A 24,664-nucleotide genomic window follows, 5' to 3' on the forward strand; every position below is an offset into this window, starting at 1 on the left:
AGTCATTGGTAATTGGCAGTAAAACATATGATTAGTAGTGTAAAGTAGTGTATCTAGTCTTTTATTATTCAACATAATATTCAATGACATCTTCTCTCAGGTTGAACAAAGCGTAGGAAAATATTTGTATGTGGATGACAGGGTTCTGTGGATAAGAGGCCGCAATGTATCTAATGTCAATAAGAAAATGCAAGCTGCAATACTTGAAGTGGAAAAATGGGCACGCAACTGGGGATTCAAACTATCTGTAGCAAAATCACAAGTAATTTGTTTCTCAAGATGGCATAAAACTATGACACTATGCCAGATCTTACATTTGTTTGTGCTGAAAAGCTGTCAGATGCAATGACAATGTTATTTATTTCCTTAAGGAAATAAATCCTTAAGGAAATAAATAACTAAGACATTCAGTAGGACATATGCACAATCAGTATGGCAGGAGTATTGGGATGATAATGAAACTGGAAGACTGGAATACAAAGACATTTTGGTGCTCTGAGGATGGTGGGCTGGAAACAAAGGGAAGAAAATCTCATCACTCATTTGAGAAGAGGTCACACAGGTCTAAACCATACATAATATAAAATAGACGAGACTGGAAAATGCACACACTTTAGCCAACCAGAAGCAGTTGAACATGTACTACCTCATTGTAGAAATTACAACATGAAGAGAAATCACCTTCAGTCACTAAGGACGGCAAAACACCATGACTTTGCATTGTCAAGACTCTTGTGAAAAACAGCAGGCAAGATATACTGTGACATTATTAAGTTTTTAAAAGAAACTGATTTAGCTAAAAGAATCTAGTTTTCTTTCCTTTCATAATATCTTCCCACACTCCAATCCAGTTGGTGGCGGTAATGCACCTCTAAACTAATTTTCAGAGGCAGAGTAGGGCGGGACTTTCGTCGCTATCATTCCGTCGCTATCCCAAGGCAGGAAATCCATTTGCAAACTATTTCCATGGATGTACATGTTAGTCTATGCCAGCAACACAAGGTCTATGCTAACAACACAAGTACAATTGTACGAGGTAACGGTTATATGAATTAGCCTACACTTTCATGTAATTTTACATAAATCTTTTGAACGTAGGCGTTGTTTTATAGCTTCCTGTCTTGTCCATCGGCTGTAACTAGCTTGTTAGTTAGCTCTTTGTTAGATAAAGGAATGTTTTGCTAAAAGTTTTAGCTTAGCTGAAGGTTAGCTCTCTTAGCAGTGAGCTTGTTTACAGGCTGGCTTGCAAACTGACTGAGCAACTGATGCTCTTAATTGTTGCTGTCCAATTCACAAGCCAACGTATGATAATTACATTAGCTTGTAAAATACAACAGTAAATAGGGTAACTCTTTCTGGGGATATGTAGCAAACAAACTTATGCAAGGGTTTTACCATCATCCTTGTATTTTCATATAGGTATATGAAGAAAGTAGGAAGTTGCAAAATTTAACTAATTATTGGGAATTATATTACTGTATGGAGAGCTTTATCCATAGTGTAGTTGTAACCACTTGATAAATACAGAAATGTTGAGCTTGCATTGAAAGTTGCTCCTTAACTAACTTGTACTTATTTGTGCTGTTTCATATAAGGCAGTAGAGGTTTCTCTACTTGAGACATTTAATTCTGGGCTTTTGCACTTTATGGCAGATGTTACATGATCAACATGTTGCGTGTGTTCAAATGAATAAAACTTAAAGCTGTTTGTTACACAGTGATTCAGTTGTCTTAAATCCTGTAAAACAATACCAAACAAACAAAAAACAAACCCTAATTGAGTGAATACATCTTGTACAGTGAATTTAAAGGTTATCTTTAACTCCTCTGTTACACTGATAGCATAAAATATATTGCAACATTGTGTGATGTAAAACAAAATTAACAGTGGCTGTTGTTATTGCCAGGTTTCAGCTTTCTATCTGTCTTTGCTGGATTGATGACAACGTCAACCCACTTGCCTCACCTTGTACATTCTCTGATGATCCCCAAGCCAACTGCATGCAGCGTCTTTCTTGACAGTGCACTAGAGGTTTAGTGAAAAATGGCAGAGGCTCAAAATCAAAGTCAAGGTTTGAAATGCTTCAAAAGACCAGCTCGAGAGGGAGTAAACCATTACACCAAACCCAAGAAATGCAAAGGTTTGTCTCAGAAGCTAACAAACAGACCAAAGCAGAGAGCTCGAGTGAACATTGGAGTGGCAATTGAAAAGTGGCGTGAACTGAAAGCAGAACAGGGATTGAAATCTGACTCAGAAGTGGCCCTGTCTCTTCTGGATGTGTGAGTTAACCTCTAACATCTTCATGATTGCAAAACAGCTCCATAAATGTTTGTAGCTGGCCAGTTTAATGTTTTAAAAATGGCTGGCAGTTTGACTGATAATATATCTACATACATACAGTTGTTGTTCGTATTGCTTCAGCATCCTCTGCTGCTAATTTTGTTACTAGCTCGATGAGTCAAGTAAATTCTTCCGGGTAAATCTCTGTGTTATGTCATCCAAGTGAAGCTCTTTGGCAGGGGAAAAAGTGCTTGGCAACACAAATTGTTTTGGAGGATTGAGTGACTGGCTACACTTTTCTCAGCCCAGTAGAGGAAGTTGGACCATTCTATACAATTTGAAAGTTGAAAATTGAATAACAGTCTCATTGAACCTGAAAAAAATATTCTTCTTTATTGCTGCAACAATAAATGCTCCTCTGTGTAAGCCAACTGTTTAGCATATACTGGTACTTTTAACATTACAAAATACAAAAAGAATCTATGGGATACACATTTGAGCATCTTATTTGAGCTGTATTTTGAAAATAACTTACTCCACTTGCTTGCAGAGATATGGTACAGCAGTTTCAGAGACGATGATGCTGGTTAGGGAGTATAAAGCGAGGCTGAGGATTCTTATTTAAGGGTAGAAATGGGTTGGCTATCCAGCATGTTAAAGTTCAAAATTTACTCTGTTACCATCTTTGCTTTGCTGCTGACTGTAAGGAAGTTTCCCATTTGATTGCCTCTAATGTTTGTTGCTCCAGCACACTTTTCTTCTTGACTTTCAGTGCTTGCACATTTTGCTTTCTCGTGTTTTGCTTTTTCTGGCAGGTATCTGTTTACACTCACATGCTATACTAGAGTGGCTACACTTACTATCACATGACATGTTGCTGTTTCTCTTGACAGCAGGTCACACAAAGTTATACAGGTGTTCACTTATTACCATGCACAAATGTTGTGTTTTTGGCTAAAACTGGACAAATGCTGATGGTACACTCCCTGCAGCCACATTGCAAGCAGTGAAAGCCATTGCACAATTTGTGCCCAGTATGCCACTACTGGACTTATACATGTGTTTTGTTTACTGTTTTATTGTATAAACTGCTTGGATTTTTATACCCCAGTCACCACATATTCTTCTGTTCTAATTCAAATATGAATTACTGCTTTGTATTTATGCAAGATGTAGCATTCTCGCTTTTCTCAATTTGACATATTTTCACAAATTACAGTCAGAATAGCAAAGTCCAAATGAGGTGATTTTTGTAAGCTCCTCAATGTAGAATAACAAACATTATTGAAAGCTCGGTGAATGTTGACATTATTTGTGTGTGTGAATGTGTTTGTGTATTTTGTGTGTTTGAAGAATGAAGAGGTTGTCCTCCAATTCCTCCAGTCCTCCAGCGTCCTCTGGAGCCAGTGATAAAAAGATTAAATTCTCCCAATCTGAAGTAAGAGACAACATCAGAGACTGTACAAATGCACCGTATACTTATTCTTTGCATATTTGACTTCAGAGATGGTTACATGCATACATGAATATATACTGTGATATAATTAACATCTGCAGTTACTGAATGCAGCTCTGCCATGTGCATATGTGTGTATGTCTACAGGTGCAGACTCTGATCGAGCAGGAGGTTCGCAGCGCAGTGAAAAAGAATGAAACAAAGTTGCAGAGTTTAGCAGAAGCTATTCAACGGCTGAATTGTGAAGTCAACCATGAAAGCACCATCCAAAAACTGGAGGTCAGTGGAAGTAGTGGTGCACATTTTTAACTTGCATGTATGCCGTTGATATCAGACTACTGTACGTACTTTTGGTAATGTGACTTTACTGTATGAGCTCAACAACAGCACGGCAGTTTGGGACTATGGAATGTATGGGGGGTGACCAGGCACACAACTTCCCTTCAGATTCCTATTTTCTTGTTAGCAAATTTCCTTTCTTAGACTTATATAAAATGAAATAAAATATTCTTGTATCTACTCATCTGACATGTTCACAGTTTTTCTTTGTTCTATCCTTTTGTTACCATATTTCTTTTTTCTTTCTGTCTTCCTTTCTGTCTATTTCATGTCTGGTATCACCACTGATTTCCCGAATTGATTTGATTCCAATTCACAAGGTCCAAATTCAATTTGATTCCATATAGATTCAACTAGGGATATTTCAGTCATTTTGCTTGGATATAAAGGAGATTCTCAGAGAATGAATGCTAAAAATTGTACAAGGAACCCTCTAACCTGGTGCATTATTGAAAATATGAATGTTCACATTAATAATTGCCCCAATGCAGTTACATTAATGTGACCAACACACTACAGCATCAACACAATATAGTGTAACACTATAGACTCTATAGTCAGTGAGTATTGAGTGACCAGATAAAAAATAGTACAAGTGCTTTCCTCAGTGCAGAGGGTGTGGTGCGGAGACGGTATGCATCATGTGGACACAAGTGTGTTTTTAGGATTATATCAGTATTTGTATCCATACAGTTGCAGGTGATAAGTCAAGTACTGCAATGTGTACATCTCAACAGGGTGAATGTAGTGAAAGGACATGACAAAATCTAAACAGCATACATACATATGGCTTTGGTTTTGTCCAGCTCTTCTCTGTCTTCATAATTTTTAAATCCGAAATGCAACTAGACATCTGCCTTTAGGCTTGGCGGTGCCCCCAGTGGAACAGCTCCCGTCATGTTGTTTGATTCAACTGACGTTCACTAGTCTCACACGTGGCCAGATCTCGTTGCGTGAAGAACCAAAGGCTGGCCATGCGAGAAACTCAGTTTAATCAAAAAACATGATGGGAGACTAAAGGGTTAAAGCTTCACGCATCCACGGTAAAAGGCGTATATTAAATGATCGATCTCAAGATTTTATGAATCGATATCAGATCATTCAAATGAAAATCGATTTGATCGTAAAAACTTTTTTTTTTTTAAAGCCAGCCCTACCATAAACCCAATAAATCTCTACAAGATGTCCCTCTCTTCCTCAGGCCCGTGTTAATACGGTGACTAAGAGAGCAGAGGCCGCTCTTGCCAACATGACAAAAACACAGAAAAAGGTTTGATGCTGACACACACACACACACACAAACAGCCATTCACTCACGATATGATTGTCACATGATGAGTCTGAACAAGTCTATATACAAACTGTTACGAATGTTTGACTTTCAGAGTCCACTGGCATGTCATGTTAAGGTGAACAAAGTCAGGTATGTGGAATCATGTTTGGTAATATTAGTTATTAGTGAAAATTATAAAGGCCCTTGATGTGAATTTGTGCTTTGCATTTATTTGGATACAAGTTGTGAATTTGATTTGATATCCAACTCTGCAGGACACACTCTGAGGATGAAAGCATGGAAACTGTGTCGCAGAGTAAGAGCCCAGCAAGTACATGTGCATTAATGAATATTTGCATTAGCTGGTTATCTGAGTATTTATTCTCTGCTATGTTTTTTTTTTTCCCAGTAGACAAAAAGAGCACAGATTGCATGGACATGAGCCGAGACATCTTGCAGACGATGGTATATATAATATATCCAGTTATTCATGGTGTGTTTTCTAGTCAGTTTATGAGATGTAGTTTTTTATCACTTTTTATTTTAAATAGTATTCACCATCAGCTTCAATGGTATGTAGGGATTTGGAATAATAAAAATACACATAAAAATTCTTCATATCAAAATCTTAATCATTTTATCCTTGCTTACTCAGCAAAAAACAATTCTCCTACAGCTCAGTGTTAATTTAGTTTGTTTGGACATTAATTGTATAGAAAAGTTGACGCTATAATTCTACCATGTACACTGAGGAAAGGATTAACATCAAACTTGTCAGCACATTATGTCAGTAAGTCAGTTAAACAAACCATCCAGTGGGGTAGGTACCCTTTTTGGCAGTTCAATTCTAAAAATCAAATTAGTGTAATTGCTGTAATATGCGTTTTCAAATTTCAAAATGCTGAAGATTGCACACAGAGCAGCTCATTGAGTTAACATGTACAATCAATTAGTTATTATATATTACAACAGATTAAAGCCCATGGAGACAAATTCACTTCCATTGTATGTATAACCCCACACCTGTACACAGTTGTCAGTACACAGTGACATAACTGCTGTGTGTGGTTACAGGTATCACAGAGTATGCTTCTGACCATACCCAACAACAGATAATAAGAAATTTGGAAATCCTTAAATACTGTTGTATCGCTATACAAAAACTAGTACCTCTTGAGGTCTGCATCTTGAGTAACAGTAAACACTAAAAACTGTGAAAAACTGAGTTTGATTGGTTATTTCTCTGTCTAGGAAAGTACCAAAAAGGCACTAAAGAAGATGCGTGCAGATAAAGATGGTAAGGCTGTTTCTTATATACAAGCAAATGTTTGAATTAGCTCCGGTGTAAACTATGTTAAAGGTAGAGTCAGTGATTCTGGAGAAAGATTGTTCAATACACTTATTGTTAAATTCAGCGAATATCTCCTCACAGTCCGCAAGCTGTCCATTCTGTGTGTGTGCTGAAAAAAAATTTGGTGTTCATACACAGCCCTAGCTTTGTGAATGGCAAACAAACAAAGTGGCTATGACTGAGCCATCCAACACTATTCCAGCCAATCAGCAGGGGCATTTGTGCTTATGCACAGGACAGGGGAAGTCATCAGAGCAGCTGTCTGTGTAGGGACATGACAGTCTCCCATCTCCAGCACCTTTTGAATGATGGGGAAGGGCTGGCAAGCTGGAGAGAGAGAGGTTGTGGCCAATTCACATAGAAAAGTGTTTTCTCATGGAACAGATATGCTTCCATTTTATTTAATGTATCAATCCACAGTGAATCTGAGACAGTCTCACGGAGACCCCTAGTGTTTTTTTACACTTAGAGTCTATTTCTCTTGCGTTTAGTGAAGCGAAATCTGAGCAGGCAGCTGGTTAAATCAAACAAATATCCTGCTGTATATGTGTTGAACTTATTAACTATATCAATGAATAAAGAAATGCAAACACTGTTGATTTCCTCACGTGGAGCCGACATGCAAACTGTTTCGGTTCAGTTAATTTCTGCTGTCAGTCAGCAGTGGTGAAGGCAGTTTGTCCGGCCGCTGTGTGCTTATATGAAATTATTTATTTTTCTCTGCTCATGACAATGTGTGAGAGGAACAGTGACTCTACAGCTGATGCATCGCTCTGGATTCCGCCATATTTCTTTTTCGGTTGTTGCCTTGGCAATGCGCGCCCATAAATTTGGGGTGGAGCTTCTGAAAGAGCATGAAGGGAGGAGTGTATTTGTTTGGGTGTTAAGTTCAGATATGAACGCTCTTTCTCCAGAATGACTGACTCTACCTTTAAGTATCTGCCTCTTTTAGTGTTTGGTAAGATGTATTGTTACATGGGAGAAAGTGGACATGATAAGCTGTTATAATGGTCCAAATTCAATAATATGAAGAGTCAGTACATGAATACATAACCACATTTTTTTATTCCTACTCCTTCCTGTTCCTTTTTTCTGTTACTCGGGATTGTACATAATCCATGTTAAGCTTTGACGGCAGCCATAGCAGATTTAAGTGAGGATCTGCCACTTCCGCGTACTCCTCATGGCTCTCCTGAGTCTAAGGTAGGATGCTTCATTATTTGATGTACTAGTTTCAAAACAAGGCATGCATAAATATATTATGTGCAACTAATGACAAGATATTTCTCACATCCATAATTGCATTGTGTATATCAGGGACGTCTCAGGCTCATAAAGATGGAACCAGATGATTATCAGGAAAATGAATACGGGGATAAGAAGCTCAAACAGCTGAAGGAGCCAAAATCAGTGGTCGTGAAACAGGAATGCTTCTCTCATGATGATAGTAACAGTCCCAAGCATGCAGGCTCAGAGCAGGTAATACACAGTAACTAAACAACCCACAATAATATTTATCATGTCACTGTACTCACATTACCTCCACTCCCTACTCTTTTCTACCTCTAAGCATGAGTTCTTCCTCTATATTTTTGTTCGCTTCCTTCTTTTTTCTTTTCTTCATTTCTGTCTATTGCGTGTCTGTTTTAAAACCAGTCTCTTCTCTTTTCTTCTTTACCTTTTTCTTGTCTACCTTTGCCCTTACTAAATATGACAGCTGCTGGCAAATCTTTTAAGCATCCATTCCTCTTCCCATCTACCTCACTTTTCCCCATTAGGTTAAATCCACCAGAATTGTTCATGACAAATACCGTAAACACAATAAATCTTTACAAGATGTCCCTCTCTTCCTCAGGCCCATGTTAAGACAGTGACTAAGAGAGCAGAGGTCGCTCTTGCCAACATGACAAAGACACAGAAAAAGGTTTGATGCTGACACACACACACACAAACGCACACAGCCATTCACTCACATGAATATGATAATGTCACATGTGATTAATCTGAACAAATCTATATACAAACTCACAAATGTTTGACTTTCAGAGTCCACTGGCATCTCATGTTAAGGTCGACATCAGTAGGTACGTGGAATTGGGTTTGGTTATTAATGAAAGTTATAAATGCTTTTGCTATGAACTTGAGCTCTGCATTTATTTGGATATAATAAGTTGTGAAACGATTTGATTTGATGTCCAACTCTGCAGGACACATTCTGAGGATGAAAGCATGGAAACCGTGTCGCAGAGTAAGAGCCCAGCAAGTGTATTATGTGCATTAATGAATATTTGCATTTGTTGGTTATCTGAGTATTTATTCTCTGCTGTTTTTTTTTTGTTTTTTTTATTAGATAAAAACAGCACAGACTGCATGGACATGAGCAGAGATGACTTGCATTTGATGGTATATATAATATATTCAGTTATTCATTGTGTTTTCTTATCATCTTTGAGATGTAGTTTTAAATCAGGTTTAAATTTTGAATAATATTCAACAATCAGCTTCTTACTCCTCATGGCTCTCCTGAGTCTAAGGTAGAATGCTTCAATATTTGATACACTAGTTTCAGAACATGGCATTCATAAATGTATTGTGTGCGGCTAATGACAAGATATTACTCATTTCCATACTTATGTTGTGCAATGAAAACAGGAAAATGAAAACAAGGATGTGAAGTCCAAGCAGTTAAAGGAGCCAAAGTCTGAGGGCGTGAAACAGGAATGCCTCTCTCCTGGTGATGGTAACTGTTCCAAATACATAGACTCAGAGCAGGTAATAGCCTACACACACTAACTAACAAACCCACAGTAATATTTATCATGTCACTGCACTCATTACTTCCACTCCCTCCACTTTTTTTTCCTACCCTTAGGAACAGGAGGAGCTCTCCTATCCTCCTCTCCCCACCACAACTTTCCCCTCCATCATGAGCATAGAGGCTGCCTCATACAACATACCCCAGAGGCTAAAAGTACACCTGGCTCTCATCAGGCAACCTGCTGGCCTTTCTGTGCTCTGGAACGTAGAAGAGGAAGACCCCTCAGATCCGCCCATGGATAGTTACAGGTGATAAGCAGCAGAGGCCAAGAGATAAGCTGTGTTTCCATTAGATTAGCAAGAGAATTTTAAGCAAACTTTTGAAATGTTGCAAAAAGGAAAATGCGAATTAGGTGTGTTTCCATCAACTGGTTTGAAGTGAATAATCAATGCAAGGCATAGCTTTGTCAGAAGATGGTGGTATAGACTTAAATAATCCACCAGTAAACAGAGTAGAAGTAGAGGTTGATAACCGGAAACAAAACAAATAGTTACTTTGCCTTGACAAGAGAAAAATGGAGAGAGGTCTTCAGGAATTAGTTTCAATTGGGCAAGTTGTAATTGTTCTCTCATGTCAGCTTGGCTATGCTTCATACTATCCTGAGACAAAGACAAAGAAATGTAATGAATGTATATATAGTATATATATGATATGATGTAAATATCCGGGAAGACGTCCTGAGCAGGATCAGCTGATCAGTCATCTGAGTTAAACATTGGCTATGTCATTATTTATTTGACAAATGCGTTTTCATTACCCATTTTGCACATAAACTCTGTTTCAACATTTCCAAAATCCACCTCAAGCGAGCGTAAATTTTTTTTTGTGAAATTGAGGAAGTTTTTTTTTTTTTTTTTTAATTTTGGTGTTTCCATTAAGGTTTTCTAATGTGATACTTCAAAATGTGCGTTAAAATAGATGAATGGAAACATGGTTATAGTGTGTTGAGTAGACAGATGTTTCTTTTAACAGAGGTTTCAGGACTTTTCACACATCTATCTGAAGAATATTACCCTGTACTGCTTATGTCAACATATGACCAGCAGATGGAAGCAGAGATCAGCCAGTTAGTGGCCTTCACTACAGCTTTCCTTTTTTTGTCTTGTTGCTCACTTCTTATGCTTTCTTTTGTTCTCTCTTCCTGCTGCAGTATCTTCATAACCATAGAAAAGGTTAAGGGTTGCGGCGTCTTCCCGGATTGGAAAACCCTTGGTGAGGTGAGGGCCATCCCTCTGCCCATGTGTGTGTTGATCAGCAAGTACCAGCCTGGGCACAAGATGTGTGTTGCTGTCGTGGGCAAAGACAAGTTTGGCCGGTATGGACCCTACAGTAAAGTTGTAACTGCAGTCATACCTGATTAGCTGGGAGGATATGGGGTCAAGGGAGCGAGCAGATATGTACAGCTACTGCCTCACGATGCACTGTTTTCAAGTGCTTTGTATATTCCAATGGAAGCAGCCATGTTTGAGGCATTTTGTTCTGTTTTTCTCTGTGTTTGTTAATCTGCCACTTAGGCAGAAGAGCATGTTAAGTATTTATATTATGTGTTTATTCTGTGTCTAGACAGGACACACACATCACACACATAGGTTTCATCAGTCGACAGTCAACTGTAGTTAGTAAACCCATAAATAAGCAGGTCAATGTGAGTTGTTATTTCACTTTGTAAAAAAGAGTTGACAAAAGTTGTATGTAATATGTATGTTATTTTTTAATGATCTAATAAATTTGATATTAAAATCTTACATTCAGACTCTCCATTTGTCGTGCCCTTGAAAATCTTGGAATAGTGCGGCTCTTGGATGAATTTGTATGCTGTGTATGTTTTTTTTGGTTGTTGATTGGTTATTGATTGGTCAGCTGGTCGGGCTGTTGTTGTATTACAGCAGATCAGGAAAACTACTTGTGGAACAGGAAGGACGGCACCAACAGCAGTTTTTCATATTTATTCATAAAATAAAAATGACTGAATCATGAATCATAAAAGCACTCTTGTAACTTTATTATTGTTCTTCATAAGCCAAAAGGCTTCTCCTTTCTTCTTTTCAGTTTCAAGTATGTCTCAGCTCCTTCAGGATAGTATGACATCACACATCTGTGTGTCTCCTATAATATCCTGAGCCTGAAAAGGATGTCAGACTTTCTCAAACTAAATAAGCAATATTTTATTTAAACATATTCTGCAGGCTACAGCTGTTTTTATTCCTCCTTTATGTCGGTTGTGTTCTTTCAGTATTTAACGGGTCTAAATTGTGTATTTGTTAAATATGTGAGCCAGATGCTGCTAAAGATCTGAAATCAAATGACAAAACTATGAGCAGTTATCAGGTGTTTTTTTTTTCCAGCTATCACTATATAGAAATTATTACAGTTTAAAGTGTTAATTAATTGTACATGATATTCTTACCCTAACCCTAACCAATCTCACTCCTCATGCCTAAACCCAATTTAGTGGCACCTAGTGGAACGGACTGGGCAGAAATGGAATATAATATTCATAAGTATGTTTTAATTAGTGTATAATCACCTGAAAATAAGAATCGTGTTTTCATTACCTTAGAAACCTGAGAATGAGGCCTTTATATCTACATAGGGAACAGGTCCTTCCAATGGAGGCCGCTATGTTGCACCACCATGTTTCTACAGTAGCCCAGAACGGACAAACCAAACACTGGCTCTAGAGAGGGCCTTTTGAAAGTACCGCGACCACTGTTGGTTGTCCTATATGCTTGGAAGGGGAGGGGGTATTCAGTTGGTTGCAATCTGTAGCCTCACCGCTTAATGCCACTAAATCTTACACACTGCACATTAAGTAAGGGATCTGAGTACTTCTTCCAGCAATGCATGTCACAGAATCTGATTGGTCACCAAATAGCCGAGAACCCGACTTGCAGATTTGTCTGGACATTAAAGGGTCTGTTCACCCAAATCACAAACACAAAGACTACTCTCCCACTTACACATGATGGCATGCAGCCATGGGGATACTTTGGTTAAATTTTGAGGATTTGAGACTTTGCTGCTGGTGGAAGTGAATGAAGTTTCGTCTGTGGTCCTATAAAGCATAAAGCATAAAATATTATGAATCTTTATGATGGCTTATAACTATAATTATACAATACTTTAAGCAGATTATGATGCATTATAAGTACATTTATAATGCATTATAGACATGGGCTTTATAGAAAGTGTTACCAGAAACTGTAAAGGGAGTCATTAGATCCACACTGAATGTCTGCTCCCAGCATCAGCAATAGTCCGTGTGTACGTATGCGTCTCCCTCGACCAGCGAGACCTAGTGGGGAAGCACATGAGAGTGATGGGCCACCTAAGACCACTTAAAAACGCATGACCACATCCACACTGACACACACGTACAGACACACACTGTGGCCTAACTAGAGCTGACAGCAGAGGAGAGAGAGCTTATGAAAGAAAAAAAGAAATGGTACAGAGTAGTCAGATATAAAAAGCAGAGGTGGAGCAGAGAGAGTGATTAGGGAACAAATGTGTCCTTGAAAGTTTTAAAGTGACATGTCGGCAGAACGGCGGCCTGCTTCTTGGGTCCCTTCTGTACTGTAAAATGGATGATGTCTATGGAATATTATACTTTTCATAAATGCATACTTAAAGGCAGATGTTTTCTTGTCATCTTAACCTTGTGAGCTTTTACATTGAAGTTTGTATAAGTTTGTACAGACGCAGACAGAAATAAAACCAAAATACTTCAGCAATGAGGGTCAACTTCCACAGTGTCCACAGTCTTAAAAAAACAGTTATCTCTCTGTCAGCAGTATGCCACTGTCATACATTCTTATCTCTACTTTCTTCCTCTGGCATCTGCCCTCTTACGAGCTCAAATTACATAACACCCTCCCTCTTGATGTATGGCAACTGAACAACATGATAAATGATTACCTGTAACCATGAGAACAGCATGAATGCTTTGCAAAAGAACACCACAACTGACCTTGTGTTGCACTTTCAACCACTACCTAAGATTTTGTATGTTTATGGCTAATAAGTGGCTAATTTTATGTACATGTTGTCATCTGTGTTTTGCAGGGGGAAGAAAAAAACATTATTTTCCTGATACCAAACTGTTTTGTGTTTGGAGTGGTTAATATGAGCAAAAGCTTTTATGTAATTAATATGTCACTTGCTGCTCATCCTTTGGTCATGTTATTACCTTGACTAATGTTCTCATTGAGGAACAGAAAATAAAGGTATTTGGCATGTTTTCACTTTAGATTAAGAGGTTGTTAAAATATTTGTATATGAGTAGATCAACATGCCATTTTGTCAGTCACAAAATCATGTGCAATGTTGTCAAACCATAAAGCAATGTCCAAAGATGGCAAAGATGTTATATAGGCACCTATAAAATCATGATCAGATTATGACGTGATTTTTCCTCCTGCCTCCATCATAATCTGCTTAGCACAGCATAAATAAAATTACAAAATGTAGTTATTAAAATTTACAAGAATAATAATAATAATAATTCTGGATTACCATGTGACATATAAAGAAGATTCACAGGCTAATTTTCAGTGAAATGTCAAGTAAAACAATTCAGTGTAATTATGCAGTTATTTAATAGGGTAATTGTGTGTTGCTGTTACTGTCACTACAGCAGGGCCATCATCTCTCTTTTTATGTGATACTGTAGCTACCACATGCTGTACAATGCTTACTTACAGCATACATGACTATGAATGTCTGGATAATGATTCACAACATACTGTATCCTGTTTTGTTAAATTCATGCCAGACAATAGATTAACCAGGAAATCTTAGACAAACACACACTACAGCCCAAATGGACTTGAAGGCTGTTTGACTGTGCACTAAACTTTGATGGAAGTATGTTTTTCTTCTGAAAAAACAAAAAAAAAGTGAGGAGGTTAGGAGGTTCACACTCAGGGCACTGTGCAGTGTTGATAAAGAGTATGATAAAGAGAAACAGCGAGAGTTACTGTTCTGCAATGGGGAAATCTTCTCTCTCTCTCTCTCTCTCCCTGGTCCGCCCACAAAAGGCTTTCTTCCTGTGTATTATACTTGTCAGTATCATTCTCATGTTAATGCAACCACATGCATTCAAAATTCATCATGGGCTTATTTGCTGCTGCAGCTTACCACAGGCAGACAGGTAAAACAACACATTTGAATGTATTTGTGCGTGTTTGTGTGTGTGTACAAAACATGTGTTTTACATATTAAAAAAGCATCAGGAATTATTTTAGAGTGTCAAAGAATAACTGTTCAGACCAAACAAACAATACTTTTACTTTGAGCACAGAAAGTTTATGAATGTACGCGTGTCTGTAGAAAGATTAAAATGCCGAAAAATAATTCATTTCTATTTAAACTAGAATTGTTACAAATCACATTTATGAAACAGTATGTATAGTACAACACAAGATGAATGCAAACAAAAAGTTTTCATTACTTTCACTTTTGTAAATCCACTACATTGTCTTTTAACTGCATGATTGGCTGCTCTAAGGATGTTCATAATTGAGCATGGTATTTGTACCAACACAAAAATTATTTTCAAATGACAGGTTCACTGAGCTGAGGCTGAAGAAATAACATTATGGGGAGCAAATGTTCTGCACTCTGGAGGGGTAAAATAAAGGAGGAGGAGTGTTACAAACCTGACCAAGAGAAAGAGGAAGTTCCCACCACAGTGAAATGTGAAGAGAAGTCTCCTCCCCTCCAAAAATGGCCATCTGTGCAGGAGGAGGGTGGAGCTGTAAAGCAGAGAACAGAGGATGAGACTTCAGGGAGGCAAGAAGAAGAGACTGCTTCTGAAAAAATTGGTTGCAGGGAGAAGAATGTCACTCTGGCACATGACTGTACTGTTTGTGAAGCTGAAGTTAACGCCACAAGGTGAGGCTTACATGAATTTCACATTAACTTGATATAATACACCAAACCAGTGTACATAAATAACTGAAATTATATATGAATATATGATAAATATAAACAAATATAAAAACAATTATTGTTATCACTGTCAACTCTGTAAAGCATAGTTGTCTTCATTGTTTGTCAGTTGTCGCCTCTCTGAAACACACGATTCTGATTCAGGGACAGAAGAGAAAGGTGAGTTTTCTTTTCTCCACATATTTTTTTTATTGAGGCAAAGAATCCTATACATACAGTATATTGTTGTGTTAATGCTCATTTTCATTCATTCATATAAAATCATATTTACATATATAAGGTCTTGATTTTAATTGGTCTTAACTTTTAAAATCACTTTATCATAAAATAAAAGTCACAAAAAAATTATGCATTTGTACATGCTTTAGAGGCCATTAGTAGTGCTGCATGTTTATAATAGATATCCAAGTCCAGTTATAATGAGCTGTGCCATCATGTGTTTGTTACTTCTTTCAAGAAGCTGATTGGGTAGACAACAACAGGGCTAGGCTCATTCAGAGTGTCACATTGGTGATGCTAGTAGCGGACGAGATGCTTCAGCGGCGCATCATCCATAAAGAGATGTACTCCAACATTCAGGCTGCCAGAACCACCCAGGAGCAGATGAGGGTGCTGTACAGCGCCCTCACATCTACAAAAGCCAAATCTGTCTTCAGCAGAATCCTCAAGGAAATTCAGCCCAAAATCTGTGAAAGTAAGTCTGACCTCTGTAAAGTTCTCTTTAGTAAGCATTATGATTCAATTTTTAGTTCAATCAATTTTATCTTTGTAATGATTAGTAATAATAATAATAATGAATTGTCCTCCGTGAAAATGTCAGATGCCAAAAAGCCATAAAACACTGACCCGGACATTTAGTCTATTTTGCATTTAATGGCATAGTTCAGTGTACAAAACATTGTTGCAATTATATTATATTAACAAGATTAAATGCACTCATAGTTTTTAAAAAAATGTCGTGTTCCACAAGAAACTGCCTTGGTTATGTTTTGACATCACTTTTTTGTTATTCTTTCACTGCAGCAGAAGAAGTCATTGAAGCAGTTATCAAAAAGTACAAAGCACATCTGAGGGAAAGGTTTACATATGAGCTTGAAGGCACTGAAACAGATCGTAAAGATGAAAAATCATTGGACAAAATTTACACAGAGCTTCACATTATACGGGGAGAGAGCAAGCATGTTAATAAAGAACATGAAATCTGGGAAATTGAAGATAAGGCGAGGAATCAGATATCTGAGGGTACTAAAATCCACTGTAATGACATATTTAAAGATAGTGTGTCATCTGGGCAAGACAGAAGAGAAAAGAGAGTTATCAGGACCGTGATGACAAAGGGAATTGCTGGCATTGGAAAAACCGTCTCTGTGAAGAAGTTCATTCTTGATTGGGCAGATGGGAGAGCCAACCAGGACTTGGACTTCATCTTCGTGCTCCCCTTCAGGGAGCTAAATTTAGTCATAGATGACCCGTTTAGCCTTGAGACACTGGTGACAGAATTCCATCCAGATCTTAAACACATAGAGGTTGCAAAAATATTTGCTTATCACAAAGTTTTGTTCATTTTTGATGGGCTTGATGAAACCCAACTACAATTAGATTTCAAAACAACCAAAAGATTGACAGATGCCACCAAGAAATCATCGGTGGACACTCTGGTGACAAACCTCATTCGGGAACATCTTCTTCCCTCTGCACTTGTCTGGATAACCTCAAGACCAGGAGCAGTTCAACGCATCCCTCGACAGTATGTATACCAGTGGACTGAGGTCAGAGGATTTAATGATCCACAAAAAATACAGTACTTCAGGAAGAGAATTGAGGACGAGGCAGTTGCTGAAAGACTTGTTAACCACGTTACGATGTCCCGGAGCTTATACATCATGTGTCACATACCTATCTTCTGTTGGATTGCTGCAAAAGTCCTTGTGTATTTGCTGCTGAAAGTGGACAACACTCAAGATGAAAACATAAAGATACCCACAACTCTTACTGAGATGTACTCATACTTCCTTGTCATTCAGATGCAGGTCGCTACTGAAAAGTATGACAAACAGAGTAAGTCAGATCCAGAGGACATCTTCGAGTCAAATAAAGAATTCCTTTTAAAATTAGGCAGATTGGCATTTGAGCAATTGGAAAAAGGCAATATCATATTCACTGTCAAGGAACTGGAAAAATATGGTGTTGGCATAGAAAAAATAGGAGTTCACTGTGGGTTGTGCACAGAGATATTCAAAGAAGAGGGTGCTTTCAATAAAAAGAAACTCTACTGCTTTGTGCATCTGACAGTTCAGGAGTACTTTGCTGCTCTCTTTGTGTACCATAGTTTTGCAAGTAAAACAATAGATTCTCCAAGCCTCAAGGATTTCCTGCTGAAAGGGTCTGAGGAAGAGCTCAAGTCTATTTTGGATGCAGATCCAGTTGATCTTCCTTTGAATGAGCTGATGGAAATTGCAATAGGTAATTCAACTTCGAGAAAGACAGGAGAACTGGACATGTTCCTCAGATTCCTCATTGGCATGTCTCTGCAATCAACACAAGAACTGCTTCAAGGCTTGATTCAGCAGAAAGAGGAACACTCTGGTGTTATTGAGGAAATTAGAATTATTCTAAAAGAAATGGACTTATTAGACTGCTCCCCTGAAAGATGTCTGAATCTTGTTCACTGCCTGATCGAGCTGAAAGACAGTTCCTTACATGACACCGTGCGGCAGTATCTGAAACCAAACCACAGTCCAGAAACACAGCTCTCCCCTGCTCAGTGCTCAGCTCTGGCCGACTCAATTCTGATGTCAAATACACCTCTAGATGAATTCAACCTGAGAAAATACAGACCATCAAGAAAAGGTGTTTTTAGGCTTATCCCAGCTGTGAGGAACAGCAGAAAAGTAAGGTGAGTTGGTTAATTTATACCATGAAATATCTGCATTCACTGCATGCAATCACTTTACTGTCAGTCACTTCACAGTAAAATAAGTCATGAAAATGACGTGTGCCATGTGAGCTGAAATGTAGGATTACTCAAGTTTATTAATATAGTATCCAGCATAGTGAGTGACATTAATCAATTTTATGCATCTAAAACTTTATGAATCTTGCATGATTGTCTTTTTTCATTTCCGCAGACTCTCAGGGGTGTCTCTCGATACTTGGATTTCTGAAACCATTTCTTCAGCTCTTCGAATGCCAAACTCTGCGCTGACCGAACTGCATCTGATGAATGTAGAACTTTTTCAGCAATATGTAAAGATCTTGATTGATGGACTGATAAACTCTCAGTGTAAATTAGAAGCTTTCAGGTTAGTGAAACTAGTATTCTTAATGTGATTGTTTTGGCATTTCTTTTCTGTTCTTCTATTTTTGTTATACATTTGTCTGCAGGTGAAAATAATAAAAAAACAATGGTAGTTTTGCTATATCTCAAGTTCTATGAAAACAGACAGAGCCCTTTAATTCCTTTCTTGTCCCTTGTGTTTGTAGTCTCTCAGGTAGGCTACAAGAACAAGAATTATGTGAAAATTTGGCATCAGCTATCAAATCAGTCCTGTCAGATCTAAGAGAACTGGAGCTGAGTGGCAACATACTGATGGGCTCACTACGCTCTGTGCTTTCTGTTGGGCTAAGCAGCCCTAAACTGGAGAAGCTGAGGTCAGTCTCATACTTATCATTCCTCTCAACACTGAAGTATTAATTGTGAAGACAAGGTTCTGCATCTGATTTCTCGACAATGCCATGTTTTACAAAAACTCTGTCATCCACATCGACTAGCTGTCCTGGTAAAACAGCTCAAATTAATACTTCTTAATGGATATATTATTATTGTTAAAGTTCTGTAAGGCAATATTACCATATTAATATTAAATCAAATTACTCTCTGCAATGTAAAATTGTTGCCAATCCTACTGAGAATCAACACCCACTGTACATTTAAATTCATCTTCCAGCAGCTTTCAGCTCATTGTTTTGGTTCACCAGTCACTTTGGTAGAGTTGGACAATATGACTTATTTATGTGTTTCTCATATTATATTATGTGTATCATCTCTGTACCAAAAGGCTGAACCGAAATCTAAAGACTGCAGAGATCTGTGAAGAATTGGTGACAGCATTCACATCCACCACATGTTACCTGCGAGAGCTGGATCTGAGTTACACCAATTTTAAAGACTCAGAAATGGAGATTCTCTCTCCTGGACTGATGAGCATAAATTGTACATTGAAGGCATTGAGGTAAATGATGGCATTATATTTCATTGCATTTAAAAATAAATAAAAATAAGTCTCAATCACAATTGTAACTTTATTCAAAATAAAAGAATAAATCCAAATGTATTTTAGGAAGTATGATATTAGGCAAAATTATGTTAATTTCTCCAAGTGAGGGGAACTGAGTTGTGAAAAAGCATCAGAGAAGCTAGAAGGAAATATATCCAATATAAAATAGTAGGCCTACACAGGTATTACTGGACAACAACTAGACTTCACAAAATGGGAATTGCTAATAAAGTTTAAGAGTGAGCTGGGTACATATTTGCACATGATCTGGGATTGTTCAATAACAAATTCAATAGTTTAAAAGTTGGTCTTATCACAGCTACAAGATGTATAATGCAAAATTGGAGGAACCCTAGGAATGTACCCACTGCAAGGAATGTATTGATGAAATGATTAAGATTCCTGGGGATCTTCTGCGGATGAGAAAGCACAAGCTAAAAAAAAAACTCCAGGGAAGAAGCCAAATTAGTAACATGCATTAATGCATACAGATGCATACAGACAGATAGGAGGAGGAGAGAGGAGCTCAGTGCATCATGGGAAGTCCCCCAGCAGTCTAGACCTATAGCAGCATAATTAGGGGCTGGTCCAAGGCAAGCCTGGTCAGCGCTAACTATAAGCTTTATCAAAAAGGAAAGTTTTAAGCCTACTCTTAAATTATTCATATAATACAAAAAACCCCAACAGCTACATTAGTAAATAATTTTTCACATGTAAAAAATCTTAAAATTTCTTGTATAATATTAAGCAACTAAATTATGTTTCTACACTGTCATTCAGTCTCAGTCACAACAAACTCACCGAGAAAGGCTGTAAGACGTTGGCCTCAGCACTGACCTCCAAACCTTCCCAGCTGAGAGAACTGGGCCTGAGCTACAACGACATGCAGGACTCAGGCACGATGATGCTCTGTGATGTGCTGATGAATCCACACTGTGGTTTGAAAACACTAAGGTCAGTGTAATAATTATTCATTGACTTTACTAATTGACATGACAAAATGTTGGGATCCATCTCCTTGCAATACAACGTCACAACAGCTTTGCTCTTTTAGGTAATGGAACTGTAGACAGATTTCCAAGTATAATGTCACTGTGAGACCTTCTAATACAACAGTGTGATACAACAACCCTACTCTAAATCCTACACTCATTGATGTTATCATGTTCAGCTTTTAAAACAGTTCAAGAGAGTTTTAAATGTCTGAAGTTTTATGTATTGTGGAGGCATTGATGTTGTTGAATTGTATTGCATCATAAAGAAAGGTGTCTACAATATTTTTTTTCATTCTATTTATTTATCAGTGAGAATAGACTATATACATTTGTGAGTACTATTGTCACATACAGAATTATTTCTAAAGTTAATTTTACTTGACCAACAAGTTTCTTTATTTGTAAAAGCTACAAATGTTCATATATAAGCTACTGTGGCATTGTGGCAATTCGTTTTCTGCCCCAGAGTTGCTTGTTATTACATTAGTAGGATGACTGCATTATTTGTTGTAGTCACTTCAGGGGATTATTTAATCTAATTTATTATTTAATAATGAAATGATATAATGATGCTTGCCTTATCATTTAAGGGTAAGAATGCTTTGCTTCGGATACTTTGTTTCCTTTAGGCTGCCTCGTGCCATGTCAAGAAGTCCAAAGAGAGAGCCTGATAAATGACTAATCAAATGGGTCTCACGTCATGTTTAACAAGTTAAAATTGCTGCTGATGAGGGCATCTACCACACACCTAAAATGTCAGTTGTTCAATATCTGCAGGCTGTCATTCTGCAAAGTGACACGAGATGGATGTGCCTCCCTTGCCTCAGTTCTGAGGTCTGATCAGTGCAGCGTCAAGGAGCTGGACCTGAGCTTTAATCACCTCACAAATGAAGGAGTCAAGCTGCTGACTGAAATACAGAGGGATTCACAGTGCAGTCTGGAGACACTCAAGTATGCTGAAACAGGCTGTCTAACAGAGACACTTCCACCATTATTCCAAAATTAATGTGCAAGATTCACTTCATTCATTTGATTTGAAGTGCATGCATGACAATATTTTTTGATGCTTAAGAGGTGTGGAATCTCATTCTCTTTTTTCTTTCAGTGTGGACCATAATGAAGAATGTTGGTGTGACTTGAAACTACTGAGACAGTGTAAGAATATAAGTATTTCTAATGAAATGCTAATGTTGTTGATATGCTGCATGTTGTGACAAGCAGCATATCCAAGTTTTGTGAAAGTCCTAAAATGCTGATGCTGATATCACTGTGATATATTGCTGTATATTTATTAGTGATGATACACAAGATAACCTTATATATAATAATAATGGCCAGGCAGAGATAGAGTATGCCACTTCAGTTTGACTGTTATTTTTTATATAAGGACTATCAAGTGTACTATCAAGCTCAGCCATGGTCACTTACCACAGGGTGAGCTGTTTTTAAGTATTTTTTCAGAGTTTGTTTTTAGTCAGTTTAAAGGATAGATTCACAGTTTTTCAAGTCTATCTTAAAGCAACAACAGGTACCCAAAGGGACACTGAAATAAGTTTTTCTTGCCATCATCGTTCCTCCTGTTCATACTGGCCATTAGAATATCCCTCCATAATGTACTTACAATGTAAGGGATGGGGGCCAAAATCCACAAGCCTCTTTCTGTGCAAAAATGTATTTAAAAGTTTATCTGAAGCTAATAAGAAGCCTCAGTTGTCTAAATTAGTCAAACTTTCAACATTATAGTCTTGTAATGTTGTGTTACAAAAATTAGTCCCTCTTGTTGTTAGTATACTTCCACCGCAGCTCAACAGGGAGACACTGTCTGAGGAAACACAAAGAGGGAATTTGATGCTAAAAAGACTGTAAATGTGGCAGATATCCACTTGATATGACTAACTAGGACTGCTGAAGCCTCATATAGGGTTCAGATAACCCTTCAAATGCATTTTTACACAGAATGACTGTGGCCACCATCATTGATTTTGAAGGGGATCTTGTAATAGCCAGAATTACCTGAAGGAATGATTATAGTCAGGAAAACCTCTTTTAATGTTCTTATGGGCACCTTGTTTTAATGTTCGTTTCCACATCAGTTACAATCTGAGCATCTTACACTTGAGAAAAGTATCACTCGGTTGTTCCCACCCTGCATTACTCACCTTCCATAGAAATGAGTGACTATGTACAGATAATCAGATACTGACCAGAGTTAATTGGCTGGTCTGCACTCTGCACACCTGGGAAAAAATTAAAGAACCCAAAAGTCAGAGTTCAAAAACCATAATCACACAGCAACAGTACTTCATTAATGACTTGTTACTTCTGTCTTGTTTGCAGATGCCTGTGATCTGACGCTGGACCCCAACACAGCAGGCTTGAATATAATTTTGTCAGAGGAGAACACAAAAGCAAAATATGTTAGAGAGGAGCAAGCATATCCTGATCATCCAGACAGATTTGATGATATTCAAGTCCTGTGTGAAGAGGGTCTGACAGGTCGCCATTACTGGGAAACTGAGTGTGTTTCAGCTGATGTTGGAGTGGCCTACAAAAGTATAGACAGGAAGGGAGATTGTTCAAAAGCATTTACTTTGGGAAAAAATGAAAAGTCTTGGTGCTGGTTTAGTAAAGGTAGCTTTTATCATAATGATATCTGTACAGAGTTTATGTGTGCTACCTCCAAATGTACCATAGGAGTGTATCTGGATTGGCCAGCAGGCATTTTGTCTTTTTTTAAGGTCTTTCCTGATGCACTGGCCCACCTGTACACTGTACGTACAACTTTCACTGAACCGCTCCATCCTGGTTTCAGTTTGCAGGATGGATCGATTCACATCTGTAAAATAAAGTAAACAGAAAATCTTTATGGAAACATCATATGTACAGCCATAAAGAGCTAATCCCTTCTAGCTACATTCAAAAAATTGATACAATACATACAATACAGTCATACAATATTTAATATTAAAATGAATCTTCACTGATGTCAAAGATAAGATGATATAAGATGCAGTTTCAGTAATTCTCATGAGGGAAATTAGTTGAAAAAAACCTGTCAACATGTGAAAGGGTTTAAAATTTATTTTGTGTATACATTTAATGTTTAAAGGAAAACCATTTAAAATGACTAATACTGAGACTTATTTATTGGATGGGCAGGGCAAGAACCAAACACTTGCCCACAGCACAGAGTCAGGTTTATTTTCCAGCAGTTGGGAAGCCAGTTAGGGTTCCTGTCCCTGTCACTGCACTAGTGACTCTCTCTGGCAGGTTGGGGTACCTGCATGGAGAAGGGTGGAATCTTAGGTGGATATTGTTACTCCCACTTGGGCCAGATCCTCGCTTGTAATTGAAAATAAGCACCTGGTGACTGTATATCAATAGAAGCACATATGTGACTATACTTTCCTCAGGAATGGTAGTTCTTGGAAGTGAAAGGAACTACAAAATAGGGGAAAATTTTAACATTTCTTTTCTACATTTATACTTTTTTATTTCACACATTTGTCTCCTGAATCTTAATTATTGTATGAAAATAAATGTTAAATGTATGCAAGATAGTTATAACATGTTAAGCCTACAAATCTACTACTGTACATATCATCATTCTTAAGTTTGTGTTTGTGTTTAAGTTTATGTCGAATTAAAAACATCATCTGACTAAATGTCTCATATCCCTTTTTCTTGAAAGACAGGCTTCTGTGTTATGGTTACTATGCCATTATTAGCCATGCATATGATAGCTTAAGAATCACTACACAGTCACTGTTACTGTAACTGTTACTCAGTTAACACCATGAAATGTTGAATTGATTGTGCTTTGAAGTTGTGATGGTTGATACAGGCTATGTAATGTGACAAAATAGTTTATTCCCCAAAGATATTACTATCAGATAATCAAGGGCCTAACATTACTGCACTC

The 24,664-nt window shown here is 37.7% G+C and overlaps 2 protein-coding genes across 7 annotated transcripts; both read left to right on the plus strand.

Moving 5' to 3' along the window:
• The first annotated feature begins 912 nt into the window (after positions 1–912).
• On the plus strand, positions 913–11,263 carry atf7ip2 (activating transcription factor 7 interacting protein 2). 6 transcript variants are annotated; one of them, XM_042393856.1, is made up of 18 exons: positions 926–1,036; positions 1,908–2,280; positions 3,635–3,719; positions 3,885–4,016; positions 5,278–5,346; positions 5,462–5,499; positions 5,625–5,665; positions 5,759–5,814; positions 6,601–6,646; positions 7,827–7,903; positions 8,018–8,179; positions 8,556–8,624; positions 8,747–8,784; positions 8,908–8,948; positions 9,051–9,103; positions 9,353–9,472; positions 9,573–9,766; positions 10,669–11,263. In XM_042393856.1, exons 2-18 carry the CDS (start codon positions 2,045–2,047, stop codon positions 10,877–10,879), a joined length of 1,668 nt encoding a protein of 555 aa, XP_042249790.1. In that variant the 5' UTR covers positions 926–1,036; positions 1,908–2,044; the 3' UTR covers positions 10,880–11,263. The 6 variants fall into 6 exon arrangements, with proteins under 6 accessions (XP_042249794.1, XP_042249790.1, XP_042249792.1 ...); XM_042393858.1 differs by having other exon boundaries at positions 5,762–5,814; XM_042393857.1 differs by having other exon boundaries at positions 932–1,029.
• Positions 11,264–14,591: 3,328 nt separating this feature from the next.
• Positions 14,592–24,389, plus strand: LOC121884925 (NLR family CARD domain-containing protein 3-like). Its single transcript, XM_042394029.1, has 12 exons — positions 14,592–14,670; positions 15,086–15,413; positions 15,580–15,629; positions 15,928–16,164; positions 16,494–18,366; positions 18,599–18,772; positions 18,954–19,121; positions 19,529–19,702; positions 20,528–20,701; positions 21,520–21,693; positions 21,848–21,897; positions 23,080–24,389. The coding sequence occupies exons 2-12, from the start codon at positions 15,118–15,120 to the stop codon at positions 23,592–23,594; spliced, it is 3,885 nt and encodes a 1,294-aa protein (XP_042249963.1). The 5' UTR covers positions 14,592–14,670; positions 15,086–15,117; the 3' UTR covers positions 23,595–24,389.
• The last annotated feature ends 275 nt before the right edge of the window (positions 24,390–24,664 follow it).

This window comes from Thunnus maccoyii, chromosome 18 (genome assembly GCF_910596095.1).
Source record: "Thunnus maccoyii chromosome 18, fThuMac1.1, whole genome shotgun sequence".
NCBI lineage: Eukaryota > Metazoa > Chordata > Actinopteri > Scombriformes > Scombridae > Thunnus > Thunnus maccoyii.